At 49.9% G+C, this 27,245-nt stretch overlaps 1 protein-coding gene and 1 pseudogene across 5 annotated transcripts in view; one reads left to right on the forward strand and one right to left on the reverse strand.

Moving 5' to 3' along the window:
• The window catches only part of TIAM2 (TIAM Rac1 associated GEF 2), a 217,975-nt gene that overhangs the window by 82,624 nt on the left and 108,106 nt on the right, over positions 1-27,245 (reverse strand). For all 5 annotated transcript variants that reach the window (XM_058662480.1, XM_058662451.1, XM_058662345.1 and 2 more), the window contains exons 3-8: positions 25,428-26,582; positions 19,614-20,049; positions 12,944-13,116; positions 10,578-10,802; positions 1,791-1,976; positions 1,039-1,185 (exon numbers count right to left, since the gene is read on the reverse strand). In XM_058662480.1, the coding sequence (XP_058518463.1) occupies positions 1,039-1,185; positions 1,791-1,976; positions 10,578-10,802; positions 12,944-13,116; positions 19,614-20,049; positions 25,428-26,576 (2,316 nt within the window). In that variant the 5' untranslated portion in view covers positions 26,577-26,582. The remainder of the gene's footprint in view (positions 1-1,038; positions 1,186-1,790; positions 1,977-10,577; positions 10,803-12,943; positions 13,117-19,613; positions 20,050-25,427; positions 26,583-27,245) is intronic.
• Positions 17,144-17,933, forward strand: LOC105942366 (mitochondrial import inner membrane translocase subunit Tim13-like; annotated as a pseudogene).

Genomic DNA, 27,245 nt, shown 5'->3' on the forward strand with positions numbered 1-27,245 from the left:
GTTTGTGAACACACACCTCTGTGCCAGATGCAAATGCAGATGTCTTCTGTACTCTCTAAAACAGTCATACAAACTCTGCTTCCAACAGTCTGAAAATCATCCTAAGGATGTGCAACGCACTGTGAAAGCTGCAGAGCCCCGCTGCAAGCCGTCCTCACCACAGAGCACTGCGCTCGGGCTGCAGGTGGGCGATAAACACTCCAACTCTTCCTGCTCAGTGCAATGTGAAATGACCACCCGCCCACCCAGCGGAATGGAGCAACAGCAACGGCCCAGTGCTTGTGCTCAGGCAGGTCCAGCCTTGTCCCTCAAGTGCTGGGAAGTGGGGATGGTGTCTTCAAGCTGTCAGTTTTCTTATCTATGAGGAACCATGCTGTAAGGCTTGTGGGAGCAAAGCACCTCATTAGCTCTATCCATGGAAAGTAGCTACAATCACTCTGTTATTAATCGTCCACACTTCTTTAATATAAATCCTATGCAGAGATTAAAATGAACACTAAAGGCAACAAAAAGTGTGGATCACTTTCTACTTACTCTTACTCTGTATGTTTCTACCACTGTACATCTGCATGGACCAAAACAGACTGAGTCACTTACATCTTGCGCCTGGTAGGAAAAGCCCATGAAGCGCTGGCATCCCACATCACATGGGCACCACTTTAAGTCCTGGTTGCTCCACTTCCAAGCTGGCTCCCTGCTAATGTGCCTGGCAAAATGGTGGCATCATGGTCCAAGTGCTTAGGTCCCTACACCCACATCAAAGACCAGAAAGCAGCTCGTAGTTCCTGGCTCCTGCCTGGCTTTACACTGACACAGCTCCCGCCTGTTGTGTCCATGTGAGAAGTGAACCAGCAGACGGAAGCTCTCTCTCTGTTTTTCTCCCCCTCTAACTCCGCCTTTCCAATAAAGATAAATCAATCTATAAATAAACGAACTGTTACTACTCCTGTGTCAGAGGACGCAAATTCACGGGTTGCAGCCGACTAAAAGGGGCACCAAGCACACGTTCCCACGTGCCGCTGCCGCCGGGCGACTCACCTGAGCTACGGAGGCCCTCTTCTCCCTCCCTTTTCTTGCCAGGGCGTCCAGGCCTTTCAGGGAGGAAAACATGCCCTTCTTGCTCCTCCCCCGCTGTGTCAGGGACAGTGTTCTTTTCCGCAGAGCAGAGTCATCCCTGGAGCACACCTAATTTCAAACACAATTAAAAACAAACAAAACAATAGCAAAGACAACCCTTCGGGTTTATTATGTAAATCATTGACCTAACACATGGAAGTGTTGCTTGCTGAAAACGCATTCTGGCCAGCGCCAGAAGTTGAAACCTATTCAGGAGTTTGAGAAGCCTCTAGATGCCTCTTATGGGGACGGTGCAGCACTCAGACCTCTGCCCCGTGGGCAGCACGGTCAACAGCACCACCAGCAGAGGCCAGCACAGCACACAGAAGCCATTCAGCAGGCAGTATCTCCATAAACCCAAAGGGCCCCTCTGCAGTGCACATCACACAACTCTGAATCAATGCCTCAATTTTCACAGCATTGTGCTGCTTCTCGGGGGATCCTGCCTTACCCCCTGGCAGTGGGCAGTGGGAAGGGGAACAGACAGAACAGCAGAGGCAGACATGAATGTGGGACCCCTGTGCTCTGGCATGGCAAGTGAGAGCCCACCCAGAAGCAGTAGTGCCCAGTGTTCAGTGCCTGGGCCTGCAGGGGGGCCTGGACAGCTGCCGGGCTGGGTCTCAGCACAGTGGAAGAACAGAGCAAAGCATTCGGGACCCCACCTAGGAACTCACCAGAGCGTGGAAAGAGGACACGGACAGGACACCCAGCCTGCCAAGAGCCAGCTTGGAAGGGCGGCTGGCGGCTGCCAGGAGACTCTTGGGGTTCGGTAGCTCCCCTCCTTGTAAGCTGGCCAGGTAGCAGCGCATCCTGAAGAGGTCCATGTGAAACTTTTCCAGGTTCTGCTCCCACTGCTGGATCTTAAAGACCAAGGACAACACAAAGAAAAGAGGCTTTTCATGGGCTAGGTCAAAAGGAAAAATTCACTGCTTCCACTCTGCCTTCCCCTAGCACGCCACCTGCAGGGCTGGTTAAACGGGCCAGCAAGGCAGCCAGCGACACAGGAGAGCCGGTGGTCCCGACATGGTGACAAGCTAAAGCCCCCAACCGGCCCAACGCAAGACAGCGGTAAATTACACAGCTCCGTTCTCCACTCCGCTGACTCTCCCTTGATCTGTACAGCCTCTGACGCTCACATGGATAAACAGAACTGCTCACAGATGGTGCATAACTGAAACATGGGACTGCGTTTTGTTTTTCAGTCTGTTACTCAAATCAGTAAGAAGCAAGCAGACTTAAGGTGCAAAGGCAAATAGGACCATCCCTACTACTGCCCCTATCTTGAGGAATAACCACCACCTGCCCATCCAAATAAACCAAAGTATTTCCAGTAACTGACACAGAAGAAACCCTTCCACACTTAAAAAAAAATCATGACTAGGCCAACTCCAAGGACTCTTCCATTCTGCAAATGCCAAAGTGTGTTATTCTAGAAGCATCGCCTTCAACTACAGAGACACCAACAGGTTGAAAGGGTTCTTAGGATTTGCCAACACAGGTTGTCCGGAGCACAAGAGAAGCTGCGATTTCCAAAGGCATCAAGGGGGACTGGAACTACGGCACAGTCCATTAAGCTGCCACCCACAACCCTGAAGCTGGTTCAAGTCCCCGGTCTTCCACTTCTGATCCAGCTCCTTGTCAATGTACCTGGGAAGGCAGTGGAGGTCGACTTAAGTACTTGGGACCCCGGCACTCACATGGGAGACCCAGATGGACTCCTGACTTCAGGAGCTGTGGTAGCCACTTGGGGAAAAAGCCAGTGAATGGAAGGCATCTCTGTATGTCTGCCTTTTGAATAAATAAATCTTTCAAAAAAAAGGATAAAATCTTGAGGGACTGTCACAGAATCCAATGAGGATCTGCAGCAAAGACTTGCAATACAGGATGCAGGATGAGAGTCACGTCATTTCCTTTCCAGCAACCATAGTTCTGGTTTTGTCATGTTCTTCACATCAAACGGATCCAGACCTTTCACCCTGAGCTTCCTGTGTGAATTCTCAATTACTGCAAAGTGACAGGTGGGGGGATTTCCAACCCCGAACACCATGTCCCCTCGGTCTCCTCCAATGGAAAAATATTTCCAAGCATGGGCATTTCCCAGCTCCCTATAAATCTATTCCCAATTCTTCTTTAGGTCACGTTACAACTTTTCTGCATGAAACAAATATGAGGGCCATTAGACTTACATAAATAATGTGTTGACTCATCATTGTCAATAACAACGGAGTCACAGAGTACACTGAAGTGACAATAGCATCCATACTAAATTTAACTCTGCTTCGGAATCTAAACAGCCTTTTGAGCAATGGGCTAGCCTCCCAGAGTCACTCCTGAATGAGCAGCAGAATGAACTTGGAAGATGTAGATGTCCCAGTCGTGTGCCTAGGGGTTCTATGCCTGAGGCCTGGGGAAGCTTTCACTCCAAAGCACCAACTGTGACTCTGATGGACAGCCTTAATGAGGTCCACCCTCTGGTCTGGGAATGGGCAGGCCAGTGGATCCCCGGGGTGCTAGACAGACCACATCACCTTTACAATAACTCAAGATACACATGTCAACTGCTGACGTTTAACAAGCTTAAAGGAAAAAAAAGGAGAGGAAAGAAAGAAAATCACCACAGACCAAGGAAAAAGACAAGCTCTTCTTCGTTTTCTTTTTGAAGATTGGTCTATTTAACTTAAAGAGACAGAGTTACAGAGAAAGAGGGAGAGACAGAGAAATCTTTCACCTGCAGGTTCACTTCCCAAGTGGCCGCAATTATCAGAGTTGAGCTGATCCAAAGCTGGGGGCTCCCTTAGCTTTCCCTTGTGGCTGCAGAGTCCTGAGGCTTCAGGCCCTTGTTCACTGCTTTCCCAGACCATGAGCAGGCTGCTGGATGGAAACTCGAGCAGCCAGGACACACACTGGTGCCCAAACAGGATGCTGGGATCAGCAGGTGGAAGATTAGTCTATTATGCCACCATTCCAGCTCCAAAGGATAAGCTTCTTAACTGAAACAGAATTCTTCAGCTTACAAATACTTTGAAAAGCATAATCTAATATGTTTATGAAACAGCACATCATACCACCACTGATACACTAAGACATTTCTACCGTATATGATGCATGGGAAATCTTATACCTTTATCAGAATCAGTGTGATAAATGACTTCTGTTCTTTATTCTGATTCTAACAGGGGCCCTTCACGAGGGCTGGTTTTATGGGTCAATGTGATAGGGTCACAAGGTGTTCAGATCTTTCTTCTCACATATTCTAGGTACTTTGGGGAGAGATGAACACTTGGGTGGGGGTAGAGCAGGCTGCCTTCATGACAGGTGAAGCCCTGAACGGGAACAGAAGGGAAAAGCCGAACATCCTGCAGTAGATGCAAAGGCCTTGAAGCTGGGGACATTGGTTTATTTCTTGCTTCTGTATTCTGCCTGAAACACTGGCTTTTCTTGGTCTTGCGATGTCACTGTCGGCCTTCAGCCTGGACACAAGCCACTGGTGCTCCTGGGTCCCAGCTTGCTGACTGAGCTTACAAACCTTGGGGGGGCCAATGCCTTCATAATCGTCTATTTCTTGTAACCTACACATCCATGCACACAAACACTCACACATACACACACACACAGTCTCTGTCTCCTTGAAGATCCCCGAATCCTCATGCCTCCTTTCCCCCAAATGAATAGCAGCGTAAACTCTCATCAGCACACTTCCGTTACATATTTAAACATTTGCCTTGTTTTGAAGAATGTGGGAAGTAAAGCAGTGGAGGGAAAATCTTTTTGTCTCTCCCTCTCTCTGTAAATCTGCCTTTCAAATAAAATAATTAAATCCTTAAGAATAGACCAAATGCAACTGACATTCAAAACTATTTAATAAACTCAACCTAAGAAAATTTTCATCATCGTTCAACCCATCTGGACAACAAGTAGCTGGACTCTATGCTTGGTATATGTTTGCAAGGAAAGAATCTTGATTGAATTTGAACTGTAATACTGCATCAAGGTGGAGGAATCCACCAGGGGGGAGGGGAGGGGGAGGGATGGGGGGATTCCCAGAGCCTATGAAAATGTCACATAATGCAAAATAATTAATAAAAAAAATAAAATAAAAAAAAAAGAAAATTTTCATCATCTTTCGTTTCATTGTAAAAGGCAAAACTATTAACAAAACAAACTACATGGGGAATTTCCTACAGTTAACACTGACACAAATCCCCCTTTATAGTTGGCGTAACCACAGTCGCTTACAGAGCTCAGAGAGCTATGGTCTCCTGCAGAGAACAGGAGGTGAGCAGCACTGAAGGCCAGTGCTGAAAATACCAGATGAATCAGTGACACACAGAAAGATGACAAGCACATTCCTGCCACACCCAACACCGCTAGGAAAATATTTTTGACAGTTTGGTCATTTAATCACAGTATGTCAAATGGCCACTTGGTCATCACCAGGTTTGTCCTAAAAGCTAATTACTTTTTCTTTTTGGTGGAATACATTGAAAAATTCCCATGCTATATTCCCAAACACTAAAATCTCTATCTTCATTGAAGAATTCGACTAATGACACAGGTTACACAGCAGATCTTAGTAGGCCACACCTAACTAGTTACACCTAACTAACTAGTAGTTAAAACAAGCAGCTAAGGTTTAGAGAACAGGTTTTATAACGTTTCCCTTAGCAATACAATTCAAACACATAAAATGTGTTCCATTTTATTACAAATACAGCCCCCCACTGAGTGGAACTGAAAAATCCAAGTTATAAAAGTGAGGGGGCTGAAGCAAATCATCACCGACCTCACTGCTGTCTTCCAGAGTCATCAGAACCTAGGAGTTAGAGGCGGATTTAAGCTCGATTCCCAGCTCTGTCACTTACCAGCTGTGGGACATTCACTTCACCTAAGGCTCTACTCACGCTTCATTAATGGGGTCCATTGTTCTGTCCATTTATCCATCCACCCACCCATCTCGACCTCACAGACTCACTATGAAATCGGCATAATCTTGGCCTGAAGCAGAATGAACCATGAGGACCAAGGGGAGGAGCAGTGGGTGGAGTCTTCCCTACAGGAGGACCAAGTGTACAGAGAAGTGGAACCATGGCTCAGGTACTGTAACAGCAAGTCTTCCAGGACAATTTCCCACTTCTGCCTTCCAAAGCCTTCTGGAATATTCTTTGCTCTGAATTCAGCTATGTGTTGCCCTGGCTAGACTCACAGGATCTCAAGCACGCATGTTCATAATGAATACTCATCCATCCACCTCCAGTCCCACATTCTGCCGCTTCCTGCCCCGTGGCCACTGAACACAGTCCATGTCTTTGTATCTCCACCATCCGACTTGGTCTCCCTCTAATCAGCTTACATATCCTCCACTCACCAAGAGTTTGCTCCCCAAGTATCCTCCTTCTTCTCCCCCACACCCCCTTATACCACATTATATCCTCCCCAGAACTTTGGTCCCTTTGCCCAAAGTTTCCAGTTGTCAAAATTCAACCCATCTTCCTCCTCATTCAAAAACTTACCTTCAGTAAGTATTAAAAATGAAGTCCACAGTTCACAAAACCCAAAAGCATGCCACCCCACTGCACCCCACCCAGCAGCTGAGTGGCCCCCTCACCCACCCAGGCACCCTCCCAGCCCCATGAGTCATGGTTCTCTTGAGACAAGCACATAATGAGGTGGGATACGGGAAGTCATCTGGGAGCAGGTCCAGACCGCCTAAGGGTGGTGAGGTTTTGTCCTCATTTACTTGGTTAAAATAATCCTCGGAAAGGAAAATCAAGCACTAACTGGACTTGATTCACAGCTCTTCCTCCCAGGGGACTTCAAAGGCAGTCCCACAGGCAGCCTGGCAGCACGGTCGGGGCCTCATTGGACAGGCCCCAAAGAAAATTGCATCATCTGCCCCCAGAAATACCCAAGAGGCCTGAGGGCAAGACCCAAGGCAGGCTTGTTTTAAGCAAAGCACATGACCCCAGAACAGTCCGAAGCTCAGCAGCTCTGACTGCCCTAGTCTTTAGATTAGGACAAGGCCCTGACAATGACCTCCTCCAGCCAGCTACTTCAAAGAAACCCTGCGCCACAGACTGGATCTTGCATGATGTCAGCCACATTGCACATCCTACTATTCACAGGACAGTCTGCCATGACTCCATCTAAGGCCTTTTTGAGGTCTCCGGGGAAAAGCACTACATGAATAAAAGTCTATAAAAACGGAGCTGAGATTTTTAAATGGTAAGTGGGTAAAGTGCTACTCTTTGAAAGAAGTTTTGAAAGGGTGTTTCAGAGAAAACTACACCCACATGTGACATCTAGGAGACCACCACCTGGCTGGTTTCACTCCACAAACCCCTCCGGCTACAGAGCCTCACAAGCTGCCCAGCCAAGGGCGACTTCATAAACCTAGGTCCAGGCCTCTGCTCCATCCTGCCCTACACCTCACGGCTCTGCCTCTCGAACGAGTAAACAGCTCTCTTAGCAACTTCCTGGCAAGGCAACGAAAGGGCAGTGGGCACAGTACATGAAAACACGTCACCCACAGCAAGGGTCTTTGAAAAGAGATGACTATACTATGCCCACGGGAATTCCCAACATGATGAGAAGATATCTTCCATTGGCATTTGTGTAGATCATTGCAAACTGCTTTCTTCCACTACAGTAAAAAGAGAACGGGGTGTGTGGGTGTGTGGGTGTGGTGTGGTATGGCGGGTTTGTGTATAACAAGAGGAGCAGAAGAGATGGGTGCATGGAGAAGCAGCAGGCAGGAGTTCAGGCCAGGTCATGGAGGTAGGGAGAACGGATGCGACAATTAGGAAGACACTTCAAATAACCAAGAGAGCGGTCCTGTCAAGGAGGCTAGCCAGGAGGGTATGAGAAGTGGGCCCACTCACAGGGCTCAGGCCCAGTCCCCACCCGTGGATCGCTGCAAGGGTTTGTGTCACAGCCACATGCCCTCCCACTCACCAGCAATTAAGAATTTACAAACTAGACCCCAGAGAATCACATTTCACCAAACACAAAAAAATATTAAAGTTTGCTTAGACTTTGTGTGTTCATAAAGAGATCTCACACACAAAAAAGGACATGCGTACACACACACACAGGAGACAGGCAAGGGGTCTCCCAACCTTGCTGAACCGCCCCTTTCCTCTCCCTAGACCTAAACATCTGACTCCATCAGGAACTAAAAGCTCCCAGCTGGGTGGGTCTGCCTCCAAAAAGACTGAAATTCAGCAGAACTCAGAACTCCAGAATGACAGCCACACGTTTCCCACTACCGTCGGTGTGAGATTGTTGAGGAGGGTTCCTCAGGGTTGCTCAGCAATGCACACTCTAGAGCGGTCCTGGGCACACCCGCCATCCCATGCACACGAAAGCTCCCTCAGCTCAGAGCTCTTCCCAGCTTCCCAGCCACAAGCAGGGGCATGGGGAACAGAGGCTGGGCTCCTGGGGGCCGCAGCCAGGCTCCCGTCAGCCCCTGGGTTCTCCTTACCGGCTGGGGTGTCACTTACTACACGTGCCTGTTACTCTAACTGATGTCGTTCCTGAGTGTACTCCTGGTAAAACCCCCTCCTGAGGATCCCCATTCCAGGGATCCTGACTCAGACGGGATCCGGAGGCCCCAGGGACACTCCCCAGTACGTGTTTGGCTCAAGGACATGAACACTTAAAATCTGCACTTCATTCTCTAAAATGCCATCAGAATGGGAGCTGGGGTGCTAGCTGTGAGATTCGCTGCTGGCCAAAATGTTAGATTTGCCACTCGCCAGGGAAAGAATAACTCGGCCAAATATATGAAAAGAATTTAGATGGCCTTTATTTCAGGGACCCACGGTCACAGGCTTCCCTTCGCCACGCAGCAGAAAGGATAGACGTGAAGGAGTGGGCTGCAGAGGGAGAAGAGCGCAGAAGAGACAGGGAAGGGGCCCTTTTAAACTCTCCTTGACACGGAAGCCGAGACGGGGGTTGCCTCAGCCCTTATCGGTGGGGGGATATGGATCTGTGCCCCTCATTGGTGCAACGGTGGTCTCACTGCCTGAGGGGCCCACCAGAATTCCGCCATCCGTTCCGGGTTTGGTTGGAGGCAAACTCCTCCCTTCCCCAGCCACCGTGGTAGCCATCACTAGCTACATAACAAGGACATGCGCGTTCAACTAGAAGCCAGAAAGCAAGCCCCTGGCAGCCTCTCTGTCCCCTGTGGTTGGGCTTTTGGAACCCATGGACACTGGCATAACTGGCATACCAAACAGCACTTTCCAATGTCATGTTTTGCATTAGAATTATGTGGGGCATCTTCAAAGTGGTTTAATTTTACGGCTTTTGTACTGAAAATGTTAAGATATGAGTGAATCAGTGCTACAGCTTAGAAAACATTTCCAATATGCCCCAAAAGGTAAGGAGTAGGAAGCCTGAACTTCCAGATGACACTACGAAGAGGCAATAGGATCTTTAAGAGATGGAACCTGGGCCTGGCACAATAGCAAAGTGGCTAAGGTCCTCGTCTTGAATGCGCCAGGGTCCCATGTGGTCATCGGTTCTAACCCTGGAGGCCCCACTTCCCATCCAGCTCCCTGCTTGTGGCCTGGGAAAGCAGTTGAGGACGGCCCAAGGCCTTGGGACCCTGCACCTGCGTGGGAAACCCTAAAGAAGCTCTTGGCTCCTGACTTCGGATCGGCTCAGTTCCAGCACTTGAGGCCGCTTGGGGAGTGAACCATCAGACGGAAGATCTTCCACTCTGTCTCTCCTCTCAGTAAATGCCTTTCCAATAAAAACAAATAAATTTTTTTTTTTAAGAAATGGGACCTAGCAGAAGCTGGCTGGCTGAGAGTGTGTTGCTACACAAAGCAAACATGTCGTCTGATTCACTCCACCACTTCCTGCTGCAGCCTGTGCCCTCCCCTCACACGTCTTCCAGCCATGAGGTCATCTACCACAGTGTGGTGGACCCATGGACCCTAAAACTGTGAGCTACAGCGAAACCTCGGTTATTGATGATATGCCCAGCCCCAGAAGCACAGTGATCTCCCAGCACCAAAGAAGGCACACCACCTAAGACCAGAAGGAAGATGCCACAGACACCACTCTCCTGGGGCCATGAAGAAAACACCCTCAAGCAAGATGGCACCATGGTTCAATTAGCTAATCCTCTACCTTCAAGCACTGGCATCTCATATGGGTGCTCTTTCGCATCCCAGCTGCTCCACTTGCCATCCAGCTCCCTGCTAGTGGCCTGGGAAAGCAGTAGAGGATGACCATGAAACTGCGAGGGAGACCTGAAAGGGGCTCCTGGCCTCAGACTGGCTCAGCTCCAGCCATTGCAGCCATTTTGGGAGTGAACCAGTAGATGGAAGATCTTTCTGTCTCTCCTTCCTGTAAATCTGCCTTTCCAATAAGAATAAATTATTCTTTAAAAAAAAAAAAAGCCAGACAGAAGACGTGCACGCTGTGAGTGGCGTGAGCCATGCAGTCAGTACCTGGTTCTCGATAGCCTTCCTGTTCTTGGGGTCGCTCACCACGGACAGCTGCAGCTCCGCCATCTTGCGCATCTTGCTGTCCATGTCGATCTTCTGGAGCAGGCTCTTGGTCTGGCTCTTCAGCAGCCGCACCGTGTCCTCTTTCCCGTGCTTCTTGGCAAAAAGGGACGCGCACGCAGAATGGATGGCGGTCACCCAGTTCTCTAGGTCTGTCTGGCTGGTGGCCTAAACACAGAACGGTGAGAACCACTTACAACCACGTTACCAGAAGCAGGCCAGCCACAAGAGCAGGCTGGGCTCCCTGAGCTTCAGAGAAGCACGATGAATGTCAAAATCACACAAGCACTCAACACAGACTTGGGGTCTGAGCAACCTCAAGGGTGAAACACTAAGAATCGTGGGGCCCTGAAGCAAGCAGGAAGGAAGGCTGCCAGGAGGAGAACGGCCAACAACAGGGGGATGCTAACAAAGCAAGGCTGCACCCGGCTGCGTCCCTGCAGAATTTTCAGACTGTGAAAATATGGAGGGACTGAAGTAGTAACACTGGAATCCTGGCTGTAAACAGCATAAACACAAGGGACCAAACACTGAGGAAAGATGCCCTTGAAAGACGACCGGGGGCAGTGCAGGGAGCGGGAACATTCTCCCTGAACGCAGAGTGCATGGACTGGCTTTGCTTTCTCTGTCCTCAGGAGCACATCACGTTAAGCTGCTGCACGGGATGCCCACTGCCCACGTCAAGGCGCCCAGGATAGAATGCCACCTCTGCTTGCAACCCAGCCTCTTGCTGATGATGAGGCAAGCACGTGGGCTCCCCCGCCACCCACAGGGGAGACCTCACTGATGTGACCGGCTCATCCTTTTCGCCTGGCCGAAGAGGTGCAACTAGGATGGATTTGGGGGAGTTGAACCACTGGGTGGAATATTTCAGTCTGTCTCTTTTTCTGTCCCTCCTGCCACTTTGTCTTAACAGGAAGCTTTCATACTAACAACAACAAAAAAAAAAGCAGCTAGGAAAACTGTCTAAAGCACTAAACTTTGTGCTTTAGCAGCGAGGAAACTGTCTAAAGCCGACTAGGATTCTAAGCGGGATGGAATCTCCACAGAGTTCACCCTAGGGTGGCCTCTGAGATCACAGAGGAAGGTCAACAGGGAAAACTTCTCAAAACTGAAGACGTTTTTACCTGAATCGCTAAATGCATTCTTCCCTTCATTCTTGCCCGTAAGTCACGTCGATCTAATCTAAGGTGTTTCCTTTCGTCCACTCCAGACTAACTACATTTCAGTATTTACCGTGAACAGCATGCAAAGGCTTAGGCAGCCTTTCCCTAAGAGAAGGAGAATGAAACCCCAGCTCTGCCCCTGGCCACCCAGCTGCCCGGGCAGCAGGAGGCTGCAGGCTGGCGCACCGCTGGGCCTGGGAACTCCTGAGGCAGACAGCATGTGAGAAGCCCAGAATCACAAGGTCACCCCAGAGAACCTCTGACTCTCAGGGCCACTTTCTCAAAGACCTAAACCCAGGACACGTAACCACGACCCTTGCAGCCAGATGCAGCCAACGGCATGTCGGAGTTTGGATCAGCAGTCACGGGAGAGCTCACTTCACTTCCCAGTTTCCACTCTATCCTCTTTGAGTTGACTGGCAACATGGTTTCTTGGGCATGGAACACACACACACACACACACACACACACACACTATATTATTCACACTTGCAGCAATCCTGTAGGCTCTTAGGATCCCTCTGAAGGGTTGAAGCACAGAGAAATTCAGTCAGGTGCACTAGCATCAGTTATGCGTTCAATAACAGTGCCATTATTCAAAGCCACGCATAACGCCAGGACCTATCACTCAACAGCACTGGCTGTCGAAACTCCCTAGGTGCTAGAAAGTTATTTAAAATTCCTACTAGCCATAACCTGAAATTTAACATTCCAAGAGCCCCCTCAAACAGAATGAGGCCTCACAGCTCTCGCCCATGGGGGAATCCTGAAAACCCTTTTCCCAGTCTTAGCGGGGACGTTTGGGAGGAGCCTCACTCCTGCTGCCCATACCCACTGCTGCCCTGCCCCTGCCCCTGTGAGGTTCTCACCTGACCTATTCCAGAATGGGAATTAAGGGTTTTCTCTTTTGTCTGAATTAGCATCTCAGAGGCCACAGCATGGCATTCTTGGGGCATCTGAGAAATGCCTGCTGCACACATCATGGGTCTGGGATGGCCCTGCTGCGCTGGGCAGAGGGATGAGGTCAAGGTCTCCGGCTTAAGCCCAAGTCCAAAGCACAGGTGTTTGAATTCTGCTTTTTCATCCTTACATGACACAAGCCATCACCACAGCCCTGCGTGTACCAGGCGCCCGGGGCCACACCTGGAAAAGGTAGACGTCGCCGAAGGAGTTGCTGAGGCAGAACACGTGCTCCTTCTTGGGGTGCTCTGGCACAGACTGCACTATGCTGTCTTCCGCAAGCAGGGCGCACCGGGGGCCGCTGGCCTGATCCGCCGAGTTCTTCCCGTAGGTCTCATAGAACAGCAGCGTGCAGCCTGGGAAAGCAGCCGAAGAATGTGAGAAGGTAATGACAGCCCAAGCACCCCAGCACCTACAGGAGACAGTTACTGATCACAAACATGGTCGCAGATAGAGCTGGCCCTCAGAGAGATGTCCAGTTGCACTAACACAACCTCAAGGGAAAAGGAGATGTTTTCCTAAGTCAGTATCAGCAATTGCAAGGGTAAGCATATGTTAATTTAGCTCTTTAACGACTCTGCTCACTTCACCCCCATGCAGCCTCAGGAGGCCGCACAGCTCCTGACCCCATTCCAGCAAGCCATTCCTGAGTGTGACCACAGGTGTCAAGAGTCAGACCTGCGTGGAGCAGGGTCAGTACTCCCGCCTTCCGGCTCCACAGTCCTCATTCTTAAACACAAAACTACTACACTTAGGGAATCTAAATGTGGGGTGCTGAAGGAAATTCTACATTTATCAATTACATTTGAAATGTGCAGCTACAGTCCAGTGTGGTAGACTAGTAGTTAAATACTCACCTTACACCCACCAGGACCCCATTCGAGCACTACTTTCTATCCCAGCTGCTCCACTTCCCTTCCAGCTCCCTGTTTGCGGCCTGGGAAAGTGGTAGAGGACAGCCCAAAGCCTTAGATTCCTGGAATTGTAAGGAAGACCAGGAGGAGGTTCCTGGCTCATGGCTTCAGACAGGCTCAGTTCCGGCCCTCGTGGCCACTTGGGGAGTGAACCAGCGGATGGAAGATCTTTCTGTCTCTCCTTCTCGCTATATATATTTGCCTTTCAGACTAAAATAAAAAAAAGTAGAGTAAATCTTTGAAAAAAAGAAAAGAAAATTGCAGCTCAAGAGGTCAGCGCTGTGGCATAGCACACCGAGCTTCTACCTGAGGCAGCAGTATCCCATATGAGCACGAGTTTGTGTCCTGGCTGCTCCACTTCCGGTCCAGTTCCCGGTTTATGGCCTGGGAAAGAACTGGAGGATGACTCAATCCTTGGAACTCTGTACCCATGTGACAGACCCAGAAGCTCCTGGCTCCAGGCTTTGGTTCAGCTCAGCTCCAGCTGTTGAGGCCATCTGGGGAGTGAACCAGCAGATGGAAGATCTTGCTATCTGTCCTTTTCTCTGTAACCTGACTTTCCAATAAAAACAAATCTTTTCAAAAATTACTAAGGGAGTGTAACAGCATTATATATGACTGATTTATTAATATGACTCGAAAAATGCTGTTAGCAGCTGCTTCTCAGTATCTATGCTTCTAATAATAAGTTAATAAAGACGAGATACGATAGGGTCTCCTTTGATAGTATACAGAAATTCCTTATAATTATGCTATTCTTATTTTTGCTGATCTGAAAGGTAGAGTTGGGGAGGGGGAGAGAGAGAAAGAGGGGGTGAGAGGGGGAGGGAGAAGAGAGAGACAGAGAACTGGAGGGTCTGAGAGCAATCTTTCATCCACTGGTTTACTCCCATGAGAACTGTAACAGCTTCCTCTGGGTCTCCCGTGGGGGCAGGGACCCAACCACTTGGGCAATCTTCCACTATCTTCCTCGGCATGTTAGCAGGAAGTCAGAAGGGAAGTGGAGCAGCTAGGACTCAAACTAGCACCAATATGGGATGTCAGTGCAGCAGCTGTAGGCCTAACCTACTATGCCACATTGCAGGTCTCATAATTTTACTTTTTAAAAGCAAACTGATGTTTCCAGAATGCTCACAAATGCCTTGTTTATTTTTGTTATCCTTTCAATCCTTCAATACAGTAAGTATTTCTATCACGGAAACATGAATGACATGGTTACCATTCACGTGTTCTGCAAACACCTTAAAGAAAGATTTAATTTAGTTCCTTGAAAGGGAAAGCTCACACTTAAACAGAAGAAAAAGAGAGGGACGAGATAGCTGGATCATCCATCTGCTGGTTCACTTCCCCAAAGGCATCCAACGACCAGAGAGGACCAAGTGAAAATCAATGATCTGGACTTGCGCCGAAGTCTCCCACATGAGCGTCGGGGACCTGAGTACTTCAGCCACCATCGGTTGCCTCCAGGCACACTAGCAGGGAGCAGGACTGGTAGAGAAGCTACACCAGCATAGGATGTGGGAGTCTCGGGCAGCAGCTTAACCCCTGCACCAGCATCCCTTCCTGCAGGGCCTTTCACACTGAAAATAAGGAAAGTCCAGCTGCTCTCACCTGCCTTGGCGGGGGGGGGGGGGGGGGCATTAATGACATTCTCTCCGTAGCATCATATACCTTAGTTCAGAACAGTTGAGGGAGTGGTTTAAACTCTATCTCACTTTTATGAGTTTCATTAATTGCTTTGAAAGTAAGCCCGAGGGCCTGGCAAATGCTTCAATTGGCTGATCCTCCCCTTCCAAGCCCATATGGGTGCCAATTTGTGTCCCTGCTTGTGGCCTGGGAAAGCAGTCGAAGATGGCCAAAGCCTTGGGCCCCTGCACCCATGTGGGAGACCCAGAAGAGGCTCCTGGCTCCTGTCTTCGGTTCAGCTCAGCTCCAATTGTTGCGGCTGCTTGGGGAATGAGTAAGCAGATAGAAGATCTTTCTGTTTCTTTTTCTTTCTGTAAATATGCCTTTCCAATGAAAACAAATAAACCTTTAAAAAAAAGAAGAAGAAAAAGAAAGAAACTGAAAGGCAAGCCTGAATAGGGACAAACAAGTCCACAGAATGGGCCCAGTAAGAGGACTGCCCCGCTCAGCCATTCTCCCAGCATGGGAGCACTCGATGATCATTCCTCCTACTAAACCAAGAGGTTGAAAGAACTCAAATATACAAAACAGGAAGAAACAGTAAGAAGCCTGCACCCAGAACTGAGGCCTAAGTTTGCCTCTTTGTCGAGCCACTCAGGCACTCAGGAACTGTCGGCCCCAAACAACCCAGAGCCTGAGGAGTAGGACACATCGGTCACACCCTGGGCCACATTCTCTCCAGTGGGCCCATGTGTGCATCACAGCTTCTCTCACTGTGCTCCCACGGGCCATGGTGTGACCATTTCATCCAGAGGAGATGAGCGTGTGCCTTGGGCAGGTGCCAAGGGGCTGCCAAACCTGACATTCCATCTAGAACACATGGCACAACACAAGAGGGTAAAATCCATGACCAGACATTTCACATGAGAGCCGAGCTGGGACAAACCACCCATGCAGCATTGAGTGGTCACCAGACTTAGGAGGAGGCAATCAACCTTAACTATCACAACCTGGAAAGAAACTCCACTTCTTCAAGGAGGCAGAGGGGCTTCCCAGCACCCCAGCAACCTCCTGCTGCTGGCTCCAGAGCCGGGGTCACTGGTTGACGTCAGCCTGTGGGGACCACAGGAGAGAGAGAAAACAGACTGCCATAGTCAGGAAAGTCGGGAGCATAGGAGGCGACATCAGTGACAGAATCACCAGGATCCTGACAGCGAAGAACCCAGGACCTCCTTCAGCCCCAGCACCCTCTGGGTCTCCACTCCCCCTGCGCCCGCTGCTGCAGCCCATGTCAGGACGAGCGAACACCCTGCAGTTACCGCACTCGGCTTCTCTGACACGGCACGCTGGGCAGCCCAGGAGGTAGCTCAAAGGTAGAGATATCTAGGCGGGGCCATTCTGAGGACCAACCCCTCGCTTCCCAGCACCTGCAACCCCGTGACCACAGGGCAAGAACGCCTGGTAGATGTCTCTGCACCCCAGGGATGCAGTGAGAATGCCAACCTCTCTTTTAAATCACATGAGCTTTGAATTCAGCCATATCACCTTGTTAGCTCATGTTGAACGGCCTGCACATCAAACCCCGGATCACGGACAGCACGGCCACAGTCACACCTCTTTTTCCTGCTCTTGGGGAGCAACTTGACTTTAAACCTTAAAGCGTCACTTTTCTTATCCCATCAATTTTTTGTCTTAGTAGATTCAGCCTATGGTTGTCAATCTCTGTAGCCAGAATTCACAAAACCTGCCTCTCCAGGAGGCAAACACTGGGTCCAATCCTTGCCTTTTCTAGCGCCAAATCCCAGGAGTCCAAAGCCAGAGCTGGAAAAGAGGCCTAGACACCATGGAGGGCGGCTTCGGCTCAGACCTGAGGGGCGCGGGCGGCAGGAAGCTGGACCCGGAGCTCATCACGGAGCAGGTGAAGGTGCATATCGCCGTGGCCAACGCGCAGGAGCTGCTGCAGAGGATAACGGACAAGTGTTTCCGCAAGGGCATCGGGAAGCCGGGGGCTCGCTGGACAACTCAGAGCAGAAGTGCCTCGCCATGTGCATGGACCACTACATGGACGCCAGCACTGTGGCACAGCACGGTAAGCCGCAGCCTGTGATGCCGGCGACCCAGAAGAGCACCCATTTCAGATTAGGTCACTCCACCTCGAATGCAGCTCTCTGCTGACGCCCCTGGGAAAGCAGCTGATGATGGCTCCTGCATCCAAGTGGAACACCAGGATGGATTTCCTGGTTTCAGCCTGACCCAATGCCAGTCTTATATCTAATCTCTTATCTATCTCTTATCTAACTCCGACTTTCAAATAATATGTAAATAAATATTTAGATAAGGAGGGAGGAAGTGTCTCCAGTACTGGGTGATATTGGGGCTTTGAGTTTTATAAACTCCCCTCGACCACACCCAACCACCCCAGGCTTCTTGCACAGCCAGTACAAGTGCACCACTACCAAAGGGCTCCTGGGAAACCAAGGAATGATGCTGGTACTCAGAAGGTGGGGCAGGAGACTCAAACTTCCTCACACATGACACGGGAGAGTGGAGCAGAGGGCTCCAGTGGTGTCACACACCGTCCACAGAGGGGACCTGTGTTTCTGTTTTGTCCCATCATAGGGAACTGTGCCTGATAGTGAGGGACATTCTGCCTCGGACAGTCACACATGGGCGGTGTCCATCTTGCTCCCCTCTGAATCAATCACATTCATTCGCAGCCTCTCGATTCTTACAGCATACTGAGATTTCTGCCAACGTCTCCAGTCCCCATGAGTGAGGCAAGTGCAATTTCTGCCTGGCAATGATTGTGAGAAATCTTTTTCTTCTTTAACAAAATGAAGGCTTACTTCTATTTCTGTTACAATGGAAAGAAACCTGAACTTGTTGGTGATGAATGACACAAGTCTCTCTCTCTCTCTCTCTCTCTCTCTATCTGTTGCTCTGAATTTCAATAAATAACTTTAAAAAGTAAAATAAAGATTCTATATGGGACAGGAGTTTGATGCCACAGTTACGATGTCACGTGCAATGCCCACGTCCCACAGCACAGTGCCTGGCCTGCCAGTTCTCTGCTCATGTACTGATGGGGATGTGTGGCAGACATTCCAAGACAGACGTAAAGCAAAGGACCTCCTGTGTAGGTGTGTGAGCCGTGCACAGGCCTGGAGGCGTGGAAGGTCTGACCCCGGCGCCTGATGTTTTGTTGTCCCTTGTAATGTTGCCTGGTCCTTTTCTTCCCACAGTAGAATTACTTATCTCCCCTGTGCTTGGAACTGTTACAGGTTATTCTGAACTTATGGAAACAGCTAATCTGTACTCTGCACACTTGCCTTCCAACCACTTGCACTATTCTTTTGTAAAAGTATAAAAACCTTCACTTCTTTGTCCTCACGTGTCATCCTGCAAGATGATAGCTGCCCTGCTGCCATAATCTAAAAAGAAAAATCAGTTCTGCACGACCTCATGTCCTTTGGTTACCAATCCCCAACATGTACACTCTGCGAAACAGCAGGTCACGGTTCAAGCACTTGGGTCCCTGCCAAGTACGCAGGGACCTACCCCTACTCGACTCTGGTACCTAGCAAACTGAAGATCTTATCCTATCTCTCAAATATATAATACATTTTTAAAACATGTGAATTAAGCATGATTTAATCAAGATTCTATATTAAATTACTATAGGTAAGGAGAGCATGAGAATCAGAAAAAGAGCCAAAAGAAATACAGTGCCACACCCTCCCTAGAGCTTTCCTCTTCCCATCACCACCAACCTAAACAAACTGCTCCTGCAGTAAAGGCTACAATCAGAACCAGCATCTGCAAAAGCACTCACAGCAGCTGCTCGGTCCCCCGATGACCTAATCCTGTTACAACACCACTGGGCTACAATGGCTTGGGTTGACACTCTCATTCCCATCATGCACCTGCTGCCATACACTTCCTAGCAATGCCAGAAAACGGGCTATCACCACATTCCTGGAAACCCCTTGCTCTTTTCTGGAGTACTCCACCCAGAGCACCACCCCCAGGTCTGCAGATCACTCAGAGAGATGACTCTGAACCCTGTGGGGGGCAGCTCTTCTGAACAGGCCCACTTCCACCCTGACTGCATATTTTCTCTTTGCTACTGTATCTCACTCCTCCGCTAACCTCCAGCTACATCTCCTCCTCCTCCGATACTTCTGTGTATCAGGGCCAAGGACCTGAGCCCCTCAAGCACCCCACTGAACCCCTTTGCATTAAAGCGAATCACTGCTGGGCTCACTGGCATTTCCTGGGAAGCCAGAGCCCACGGGAGATGATCATGCACCTACCTTTAAGAGTAACCCAGTACTGTTTCCACTTCCTGCGGGCCACCAGCTCCAGCTTCCTCTCCTTCTGCAAAGTGACCAGGGGCTTGAAGAAAAGCCACCCGGCTTTCCGGATCACGCCTTGCTCCTTCTCAAAGAGCACATCCAGCTGCTCCAGCGAGCTCAGCGACTCGCTGCTGGACTCGGCCGTCTCCGTCGATGTCTCCACATTCTCAGTGGTGGCCCGGCTCATTTCCAGTTCTCGCATGAAGTTCTCGTAAATGTTCCGTCGGAGGGGATCGCTGCCGACCGCGTGAGTGGACTCGCTCCTCTGACACGGGACCTGAGCCGAGCCTCCTGACCACAGCGGGGCGGACGCCTGGAACGGGGGCTGCAGGTCAGTATTGAGCCCATCAGAGCGGCTGTCAAAGCAGTCACTGCCCTCCTTGGACCTCGGCTCCTGCAAGCAACACAAACCGTGGCCATCAGAGGCTGCAGGTGCCCCGAGTGTCCCCTCCTCCGCACAGCACAAATGGAATACTGCGGTTGCTGATGCCTACAGCCCATACGGGAGGCCTGGCTTTTGGTCCCAATTCCAGCTTTCTGCTAACCTGCAGGCTGGGAGGCAGTGACAATGGCTTAAGCATTTGGGTCCCAGCCAGCCACGTGGAGGATCCAGGTTCCTGGCTTCAGCCAAGCAGCCTGACCCAACCCTGGCTGTTATGGGCTATGGGGAATGAGTAAGTGGGTGGATAAATCAATAGAAACATATGTAGATAATTTTTCAAATGAGTATTTTATTAAATATCAGCTGTTATAAATATAATCTAGTTATAGCATCGAGAAATTAACAAGTAATTGCCTATTTAAAACACTAGTGAGGGGGGCAGTCACAATAGTTCAACTGGCTAATCCTCCACCTTGCAACGCCAGCAGCCCATGTGGGCACCAGTTTGTGTCCCACTTCAAATCCAGCTCCCTAATTGTGCCTGGGGAAGCACTGGGGGGATGGCCCAGGGCCTTGGGACCCTGCACCTGCATGTAGGATCTGGAGGAAACTCAAGGCTCCTGGCTCCTGGCTCCTGGCTTTAGATGGGGTCAGCTCCAGCCATTCCGGCCATCTGTGAAGTAAACCAGCAGATAGGAAAAGACCTTTCTCTCTGTCTCTCCTTCTCTCTGTAAATCTACCTTTCTAATGAAAATAAATAAATCTTAAAAAAAAAAGACACTAGTGAGAATTCCTGGTGACATTCATGTTTCCTTTGTGAATCAGTGTCTTCTAAGAAAGCACCCATTTCTTGGCATCTACTTTCTTCCTGCAGGGTTGGGAAGCTAAATTTGAACACTGTCAGCTGAAGGGCAGGCTTATGCACACCCTCCAGCCTCTCCCCTTCCCCATGGTGAAGCCAGGCCCAGCTTCTAACGAACTCCCCACTCTGGGCATCGGGACTTTGGAATCCTCAGCACCTTACCTTCCCAGCTCATGCAGTAAAAGCTATACATCTAGAATTCCTGAGACAAGGAGCATCCTGGAGAATGAGTGTGGCTTTTTCATTGGCAAGATAGATTTTAGAGAGGAGGGACAGAGAGGAAGATCTTCCATCCTCTGATTCACTCCCCAAGTAGCCGTAACAGCTGGAGATGAGCCGATCCGAAGCCAGGAGCTTTCTCTGGGTCTCCCACAAAGACGCAGGGTCCCAAGGCTTTGGGCCATTCTCTACTGCCTTCCCAGGCCACAGGCAGGGGATTGGATGGGAAGTGAAGCAGCTGGGACACAAACTGGCGCTCATATGGGATCCCAGCGCAGGCAAGATGAGGACTTAGGCCACTAGGCTACAGTACCGGATCCATGAGTTAGCTTTTTTCAAAGTACTTTTTACTTAATTTCTTTCTTTAAAACAAAAAACTTGGTTTTTGCACTTTTTAAACTAATTAACTTGAAAGTCAGAGTTGCAGAGAGAGGAAGAGAGGCAGAGATCTTGCTTCCATTGGTTCACTCCCCGAATGACCACAACTACCAGGGCTGGGCCAGTCCAAAGCCAGGAGCCAGGAGCTTCCTCCAGGTCTCCCCTGTGGTGGCAGGGTCTGCGGCACCGAGGTCATCTTCAGTTGCTTCTAGCAGGGAACTAGTTCAAAAGTGGAGCCTACAGGACTGAAAACAGCACCCATACGGGATGCCAGTGCCAGAAGCAGAGGGTTAGCCTGCTAAATCCCAGAATCTCTTTCATGAGGAAAATTTATTCATTTACTCATTCATTCATTACTTTCTGAGTAGTGATTTTACTGCTGGGGGGTATTAACACGATTCTTTAAGATTTCATCCAGCACTAAATTAGATATAGGAAGCTGTAAATAAAACTCATTCCTTTTGTAGTAACTGGTGCTTCCTGGTAACACTGGATATACTCCCTGAACTGACCAAGCACAGAACTGAAACCATAGACTCCCACACAGGTGCAGGGACCCAAGCACATCAGCAGGAAGCTGGATCAGAAGTGGAGCAGCTGGGATTAGAACCAGTGCCCAAATAAGATGCTGGTGCCATAGACAACAGTTTTACCTACTATGTCACAGTACTGGCCCCTCAGTTCCATTTCTTTATATATTAAAATGCAAAATGAGAGGTAGGCATCTGGGCCAGTCAGGAAGACACCAGCATGCCACTGAGGAGAGACTGGGTCAATTCCCAACTCCTAGCTCCAGCTCCCTACTCATGGCACCCTGGCAGACAGCCAGCAGCTGTGGATGGCCCGCATACCTGGGTCCCTGCTACCTACATAGCAGGCCTGAATGGGGGCCCTAGGTCCTGGCCACAGCCTAGCTTAGCCCTGGCCTTTGGGGGCATATGAGGAATGAACAGCAGACGGAAAATTCCTGTGTCTTTCCTTCAAATAAATACAAATGAATATTTTTAAATGAGGAATAACTGTCCCATAAGTGGCTATCAATTCATCTGGAGCACTGCATTGTGTGGAGCAGGTGTCTTCAGAAATCTTATCCAGGAATCAAGCCACAATCACCTGTTGTCTCCATGGGAAAATCATACTGTTTGAGATACCCCAGGGCTATCAGCCACTGGGCCTCAAACAGAGTTTGTGCTAATGGAAATACTCTTTCCCTTGTTCAAGCATCAGCCTGGAGTCAGATTTATTTAGACATCGGTGCTTAGGCAGAACACAGCCAACAAGCAGCTGCCATGAGTCACTTGGACAGGAAACTGTCAAAATGCTTCGAGGGTTGTTATTTTTTTTTTAACATGCCACTTCACTGCTTTTCAAACACTCCTCGGAAGTGAATTTGTGAGTGTTAACCTCATCTCAGCTCTGTGTCTGACTCATGGCCCCTTTGAGAGCACATGGAAGCCTGAACAGGTGTCTCAAGACAAGCAAAACTCTGTCTGAGACAGGTGTAACCAGGCCAAACTCCAGGACCACCTACAAACACTCCTGACAACTTTCTCATCAGAAGAGACTGCACGTTACAGAGTTAACTTTCAAACACTATAGTAGCAAAACAAAAATCTAGCCCCTGTAAAATAGAAGATCACATTTCAGCCTTTTTTTTTTCTTTAAATAAAATGCCTCTTGCCCCTGGAAAAGTAATAGAAGATCACATTTCAGCCTTTTTTTTTTCTTTAAATAAAATGCCTTTAAACAAGCAGAATTCCTAATTAGTATGTATGTGTATGTGTAACCAAGGCGCCTGTTATATATGGACACAAAGCATGTGATAGATTTGCATTCCCTCCTGGTCAGATCATCAGATCCCAAGGTGGAAAAGTCCTGGAAAGCTGATGTAGGGCAGGTGACCGCAGTCGGTAACACTGACTATATGTATATGCCTGAAACTTACCAAGAAAGTGCATCTTCCATGTTCTCACCTCCAAGGAAAGAGTCCTGTGCGAGGTGAAGGATACAGTTTCTAGTTTCACGGTATCATGATCACTCACTTTTTTTATGAGTTACTGATTTATTTGAAAGGCAGGCTGACATCTAGCTGTGTCACATGGCTGACAACGGTCAAGTGTTTGAGCCACCATCCACTGCTTCCCCAAGCACCGTAGCAGGGAGATGGATCAGAAGTGGAGCAGCTGGGACTTGAACCAGTACCCATATGGGATGCCTGCATCACAGGCGGCAACCTAACCTGCTATCCCACAATGCCAGCCCCGAGTGGCCATCATTTGTCAATCCATTCATATATGAAAGCACCAAGCTCTGTGCTTGAAACACAAACTGCCATTTGTCAAAGACACCATAACAAAACCAGGGTGGAACAATGAGATGTCCCTCAACTCATTAACAACTGAAGCAAAACTGGCCAACAGTCTCACATTTCATAAAAAAAAAATTACTGAATCATGTCTTGCCCTTCTTCTGCTGCCACCTCCCTTCACACTCAGCAAGAACTCCTAGACTCTGCAAATTCCCAAAGGAAATGCGACCCTCCAAAGGCAGCAAGAGCTCAAAATTAAGAGTGTCCAAAATTCAGAATGTCTAATCCACCCCGTGATCAACTCCACAGCAGCCAGCACTGCCAGTCCACACGGGAGACTTGTATGCACTTCCCAGTGCCCAGCTTCCACCTGGCATAGACATGGCTGTAATCGTTCTGAGTGAGCCTTTAGCAAGAGAACCAGCAGATGAAATATCACTCTCTCCACCCAATAACCACCGCAGTGCAAGCTTTAAAAGCCAACACACAATTGTGTTTCTCCCTCTGCCACAGCATCCCTAATGATGGGGGGGGGCACCTGCAGTGTGACCCTAGGGTGCTGAGGAAGGAGGGTGCAAACCAGAGTCAGCAGCGGATGGTGACCCCGCAGCACAGGTGTAAACAGGCTGTGCCCACCTCAGGGGATTGAGGGGCTCCTCAATGGATACAACTGCAGGTGTGACTGGTGCAGAAATACCAGCACCGGTTTCCCATTCAGGCTCTGCTTCAATTCCTGGCTGTGTACTTCCAACCCAGCCCCCCACTAAGGGCCTGTGAAAGTAGAAAATGGCCCAACTGCTTGGGCCCTTGCACCCATGTGGGAAAACCCAGAAGATGGTTCTGGCTCCTGGCTCCTGTCTTCAGATCAGCTCAGCTCCAGCCGTTGTGGTCATTTAGGGAGTAAACCAGCAGACAAAGATCTCTCTATTTTTTCTTTCTGTAACTCTGGCTTTCTAATAAAAATAAAATAAATCTTTAAAAAATAGCTTTAAAAATCCAAAATAGTTAATTATCTTAGGACGCAATCATTCCCAATTAGCTAGCAGTAGTTTCATACAATACCTTTTGGCCATGGGGTTACATGGGGAAAAGAATATGTCTGAGATGCCACAGAAAGAGCTCTGCCTGCAGCTTCTGCAAGAACAGGCGCACACCGGAAAGCCCTTCACAGCTCTTCACCTTCACATCCCTCCTTGCAAAAATGACAAGGAGCCCTCCCTCGTTTCACAAGCCACCTTCCCAGATTCTAACCCGTTTGTTCTGGAAGCTACAGGCATGCAAGCAGCTCACAGTTCTGGTTTGGGACAGTTCCTGGGGGCGGGCTGGATGCAGCGGAGCTGCAACTAAGGTGGCCAGCGGACAGGGAGCCAGACAATGCATGTGAAGAGGCCTGAGTTTAGAACCGCTGGGCTGGTGTGTGAGATCCAGGCCCCAAAGGAACGATGTTCTGTGGCTGTCTTCAGGACAGCTAAACCTTCAGTCTACACAGCCACAGAGTAAATAAATACAACTTTTTAAAATACATATCGAAGGAAAAAAAAAGTTATTGGCCAGCATCCCACTGTCCTTGGATCGCAAGCAGCCACACTGGGAAGGGTCCTCCCCTGCGCACCCCTGGCTCACCTGCAGTTTCCTCTTCTTCCTCGACAGGCTCCCTGTCCAGTCACTGATGCGACGCATCCTGGCCTTGAGCGTGTCCTTCTTGGTGGGATCCTCTGTGAAGGCCTTGGACCTGCGGCAGGGCAGGGTGAAGGAGCTGTACTGGCCAGGCATTCCGCGCTCCACTCTGGAGGACACGTCCATGTCTGAGGCAAAGGACACGCGGTGGCTGAGGCTGGCGTCCACGCCCTCCTCCTCGTGGGAAAGGCCGATGGCCGAGGGGCACATGTCCCGGAGTGAGGAGAGCGAGCAGCTTTGACTGAAAGCCTTTTTAGAGTCTTCGGGCGGGAAGCAGGTAGGGAGGCTGGGCTCGGGTGAGCCCTCCACCTCGCTCAGTTCAGCCACAGGGCCCCAGGGAGAGTCGTACCAAGACGACTCGGAACTGAGCGAGCTGCCTTTGCTGGAGCGCAGGTGGGAGTCAGTGGGAGAAGGGCGCTGGCTGGCCAGGGAGTCGCCGCTGGAGCCCCTCCCAGCGTCCGCATCCAGGGTGGGCGAGTACCTCAGCAGCTGCACAGGCAGGTTGGGGTCGGGCTCAGCCTCAGGTGAGGTAGCCCCGTGCTGGGTGGCGCCACTATGGAACTCCACCCGGAGACAACCGTCCAGCTTGCCCAGCGTCTTGATGAGCACCCTGGGGCTCCTGCGGTCCTGCCCTTGTGGCGTGGACGCCACGCTCTCATTCCGGCCATAGCAGTTGAGGAGGTGCCCGTTGCAGTCTCTGGAGGTTGTGTGGTTATCTGGCAGCGGCTTGTGGCTGACGCACTGGAAGCCGTTCTCGGTATAGAGGGCAGCAGTGTGGCCCTGGAGCTCGTGGCCGGGGCCGCTGGCCCTGTGCTTGGAGTGGGCCAAGCCTCTAGGACCTTTGCAAGGGGGCCCTCCAGGTCTGGCTGCTGCATAAGGCGGATTGCCCTTCAGCTGGGACAAGCAGCCACGGGCCAGTGACCGGGACTTATAGCCGGCCCCTCCGCCACCATGGACCCAGCCGTGCGAGGACTTCTCATCTTTCGCATGAACGCTGCGGATCTTGAGGGAGCAAGGCTTTTGCCTGGCCCCATTCAGCGCGCTGCTGTGGTTTTTAGATCCCGGGAGAGTGTACTGACTCTCTGAGTTGCCCATTCTCACCTAAATGAAGAACAGGGACAGCAGTTAAGAACTAAAACCCAAATGGTTTTCCAATCTGAAATACAACGGCCAAGGTCCGAGTCCTTGCCGGGCGGCACCAGATCAATTCCACCCCTCGGGTCAGGTACCACTCCATGGGCAGGGTGCTAACTCAGACACTGAACAGGATCAACATGGGCTGAAGGCAGCGGCTTCCTTCAGGATCTGGGGATGCTGGGGGCATACCATGCAGGGAAAAGTTTCTTTCCTATTTCCAACCAGACACATGGGTTTTCAATGAAGAGAAATTTGCATTTGCCACTAGTGAATTTCCTCCCAACCAGTGCCATCACAGCTGCCTCTTCACATTTGCTGGGGGGGAAGGGGAAGAGAGCTCTCATGAAGATATTAAAATCTGTGTATTCAAATCCATGATACAGACACCTAATAATTGCTTATTACTGACTCACATCATTCTGTATAATCTAATTGTCGCAGGAAGATTGACAGTGCCTAAGGTATGATAAATGATCAATAACCAATAGTTAGCTCATTGTTTTGGGGGAGGGGGCAGAAAGGACAAGAAAAGGAAAGCCTGTATGTCCAGCCTGGACATGATTTTTAAACATGGTCAATCCTTGGCTGCCTGAGTGCAGGCGTGGGAGGCCAACTGCCTGAGGGATT

This window comes from Ochotona princeps, chromosome 1 (genome assembly GCF_030435755.1).
Source record: "Ochotona princeps isolate mOchPri1 chromosome 1, mOchPri1.hap1, whole genome shotgun sequence".
NCBI classification, from domain to species: Eukaryota; Metazoa; Chordata; class Mammalia; order Lagomorpha; family Ochotonidae; genus Ochotona; species Ochotona princeps.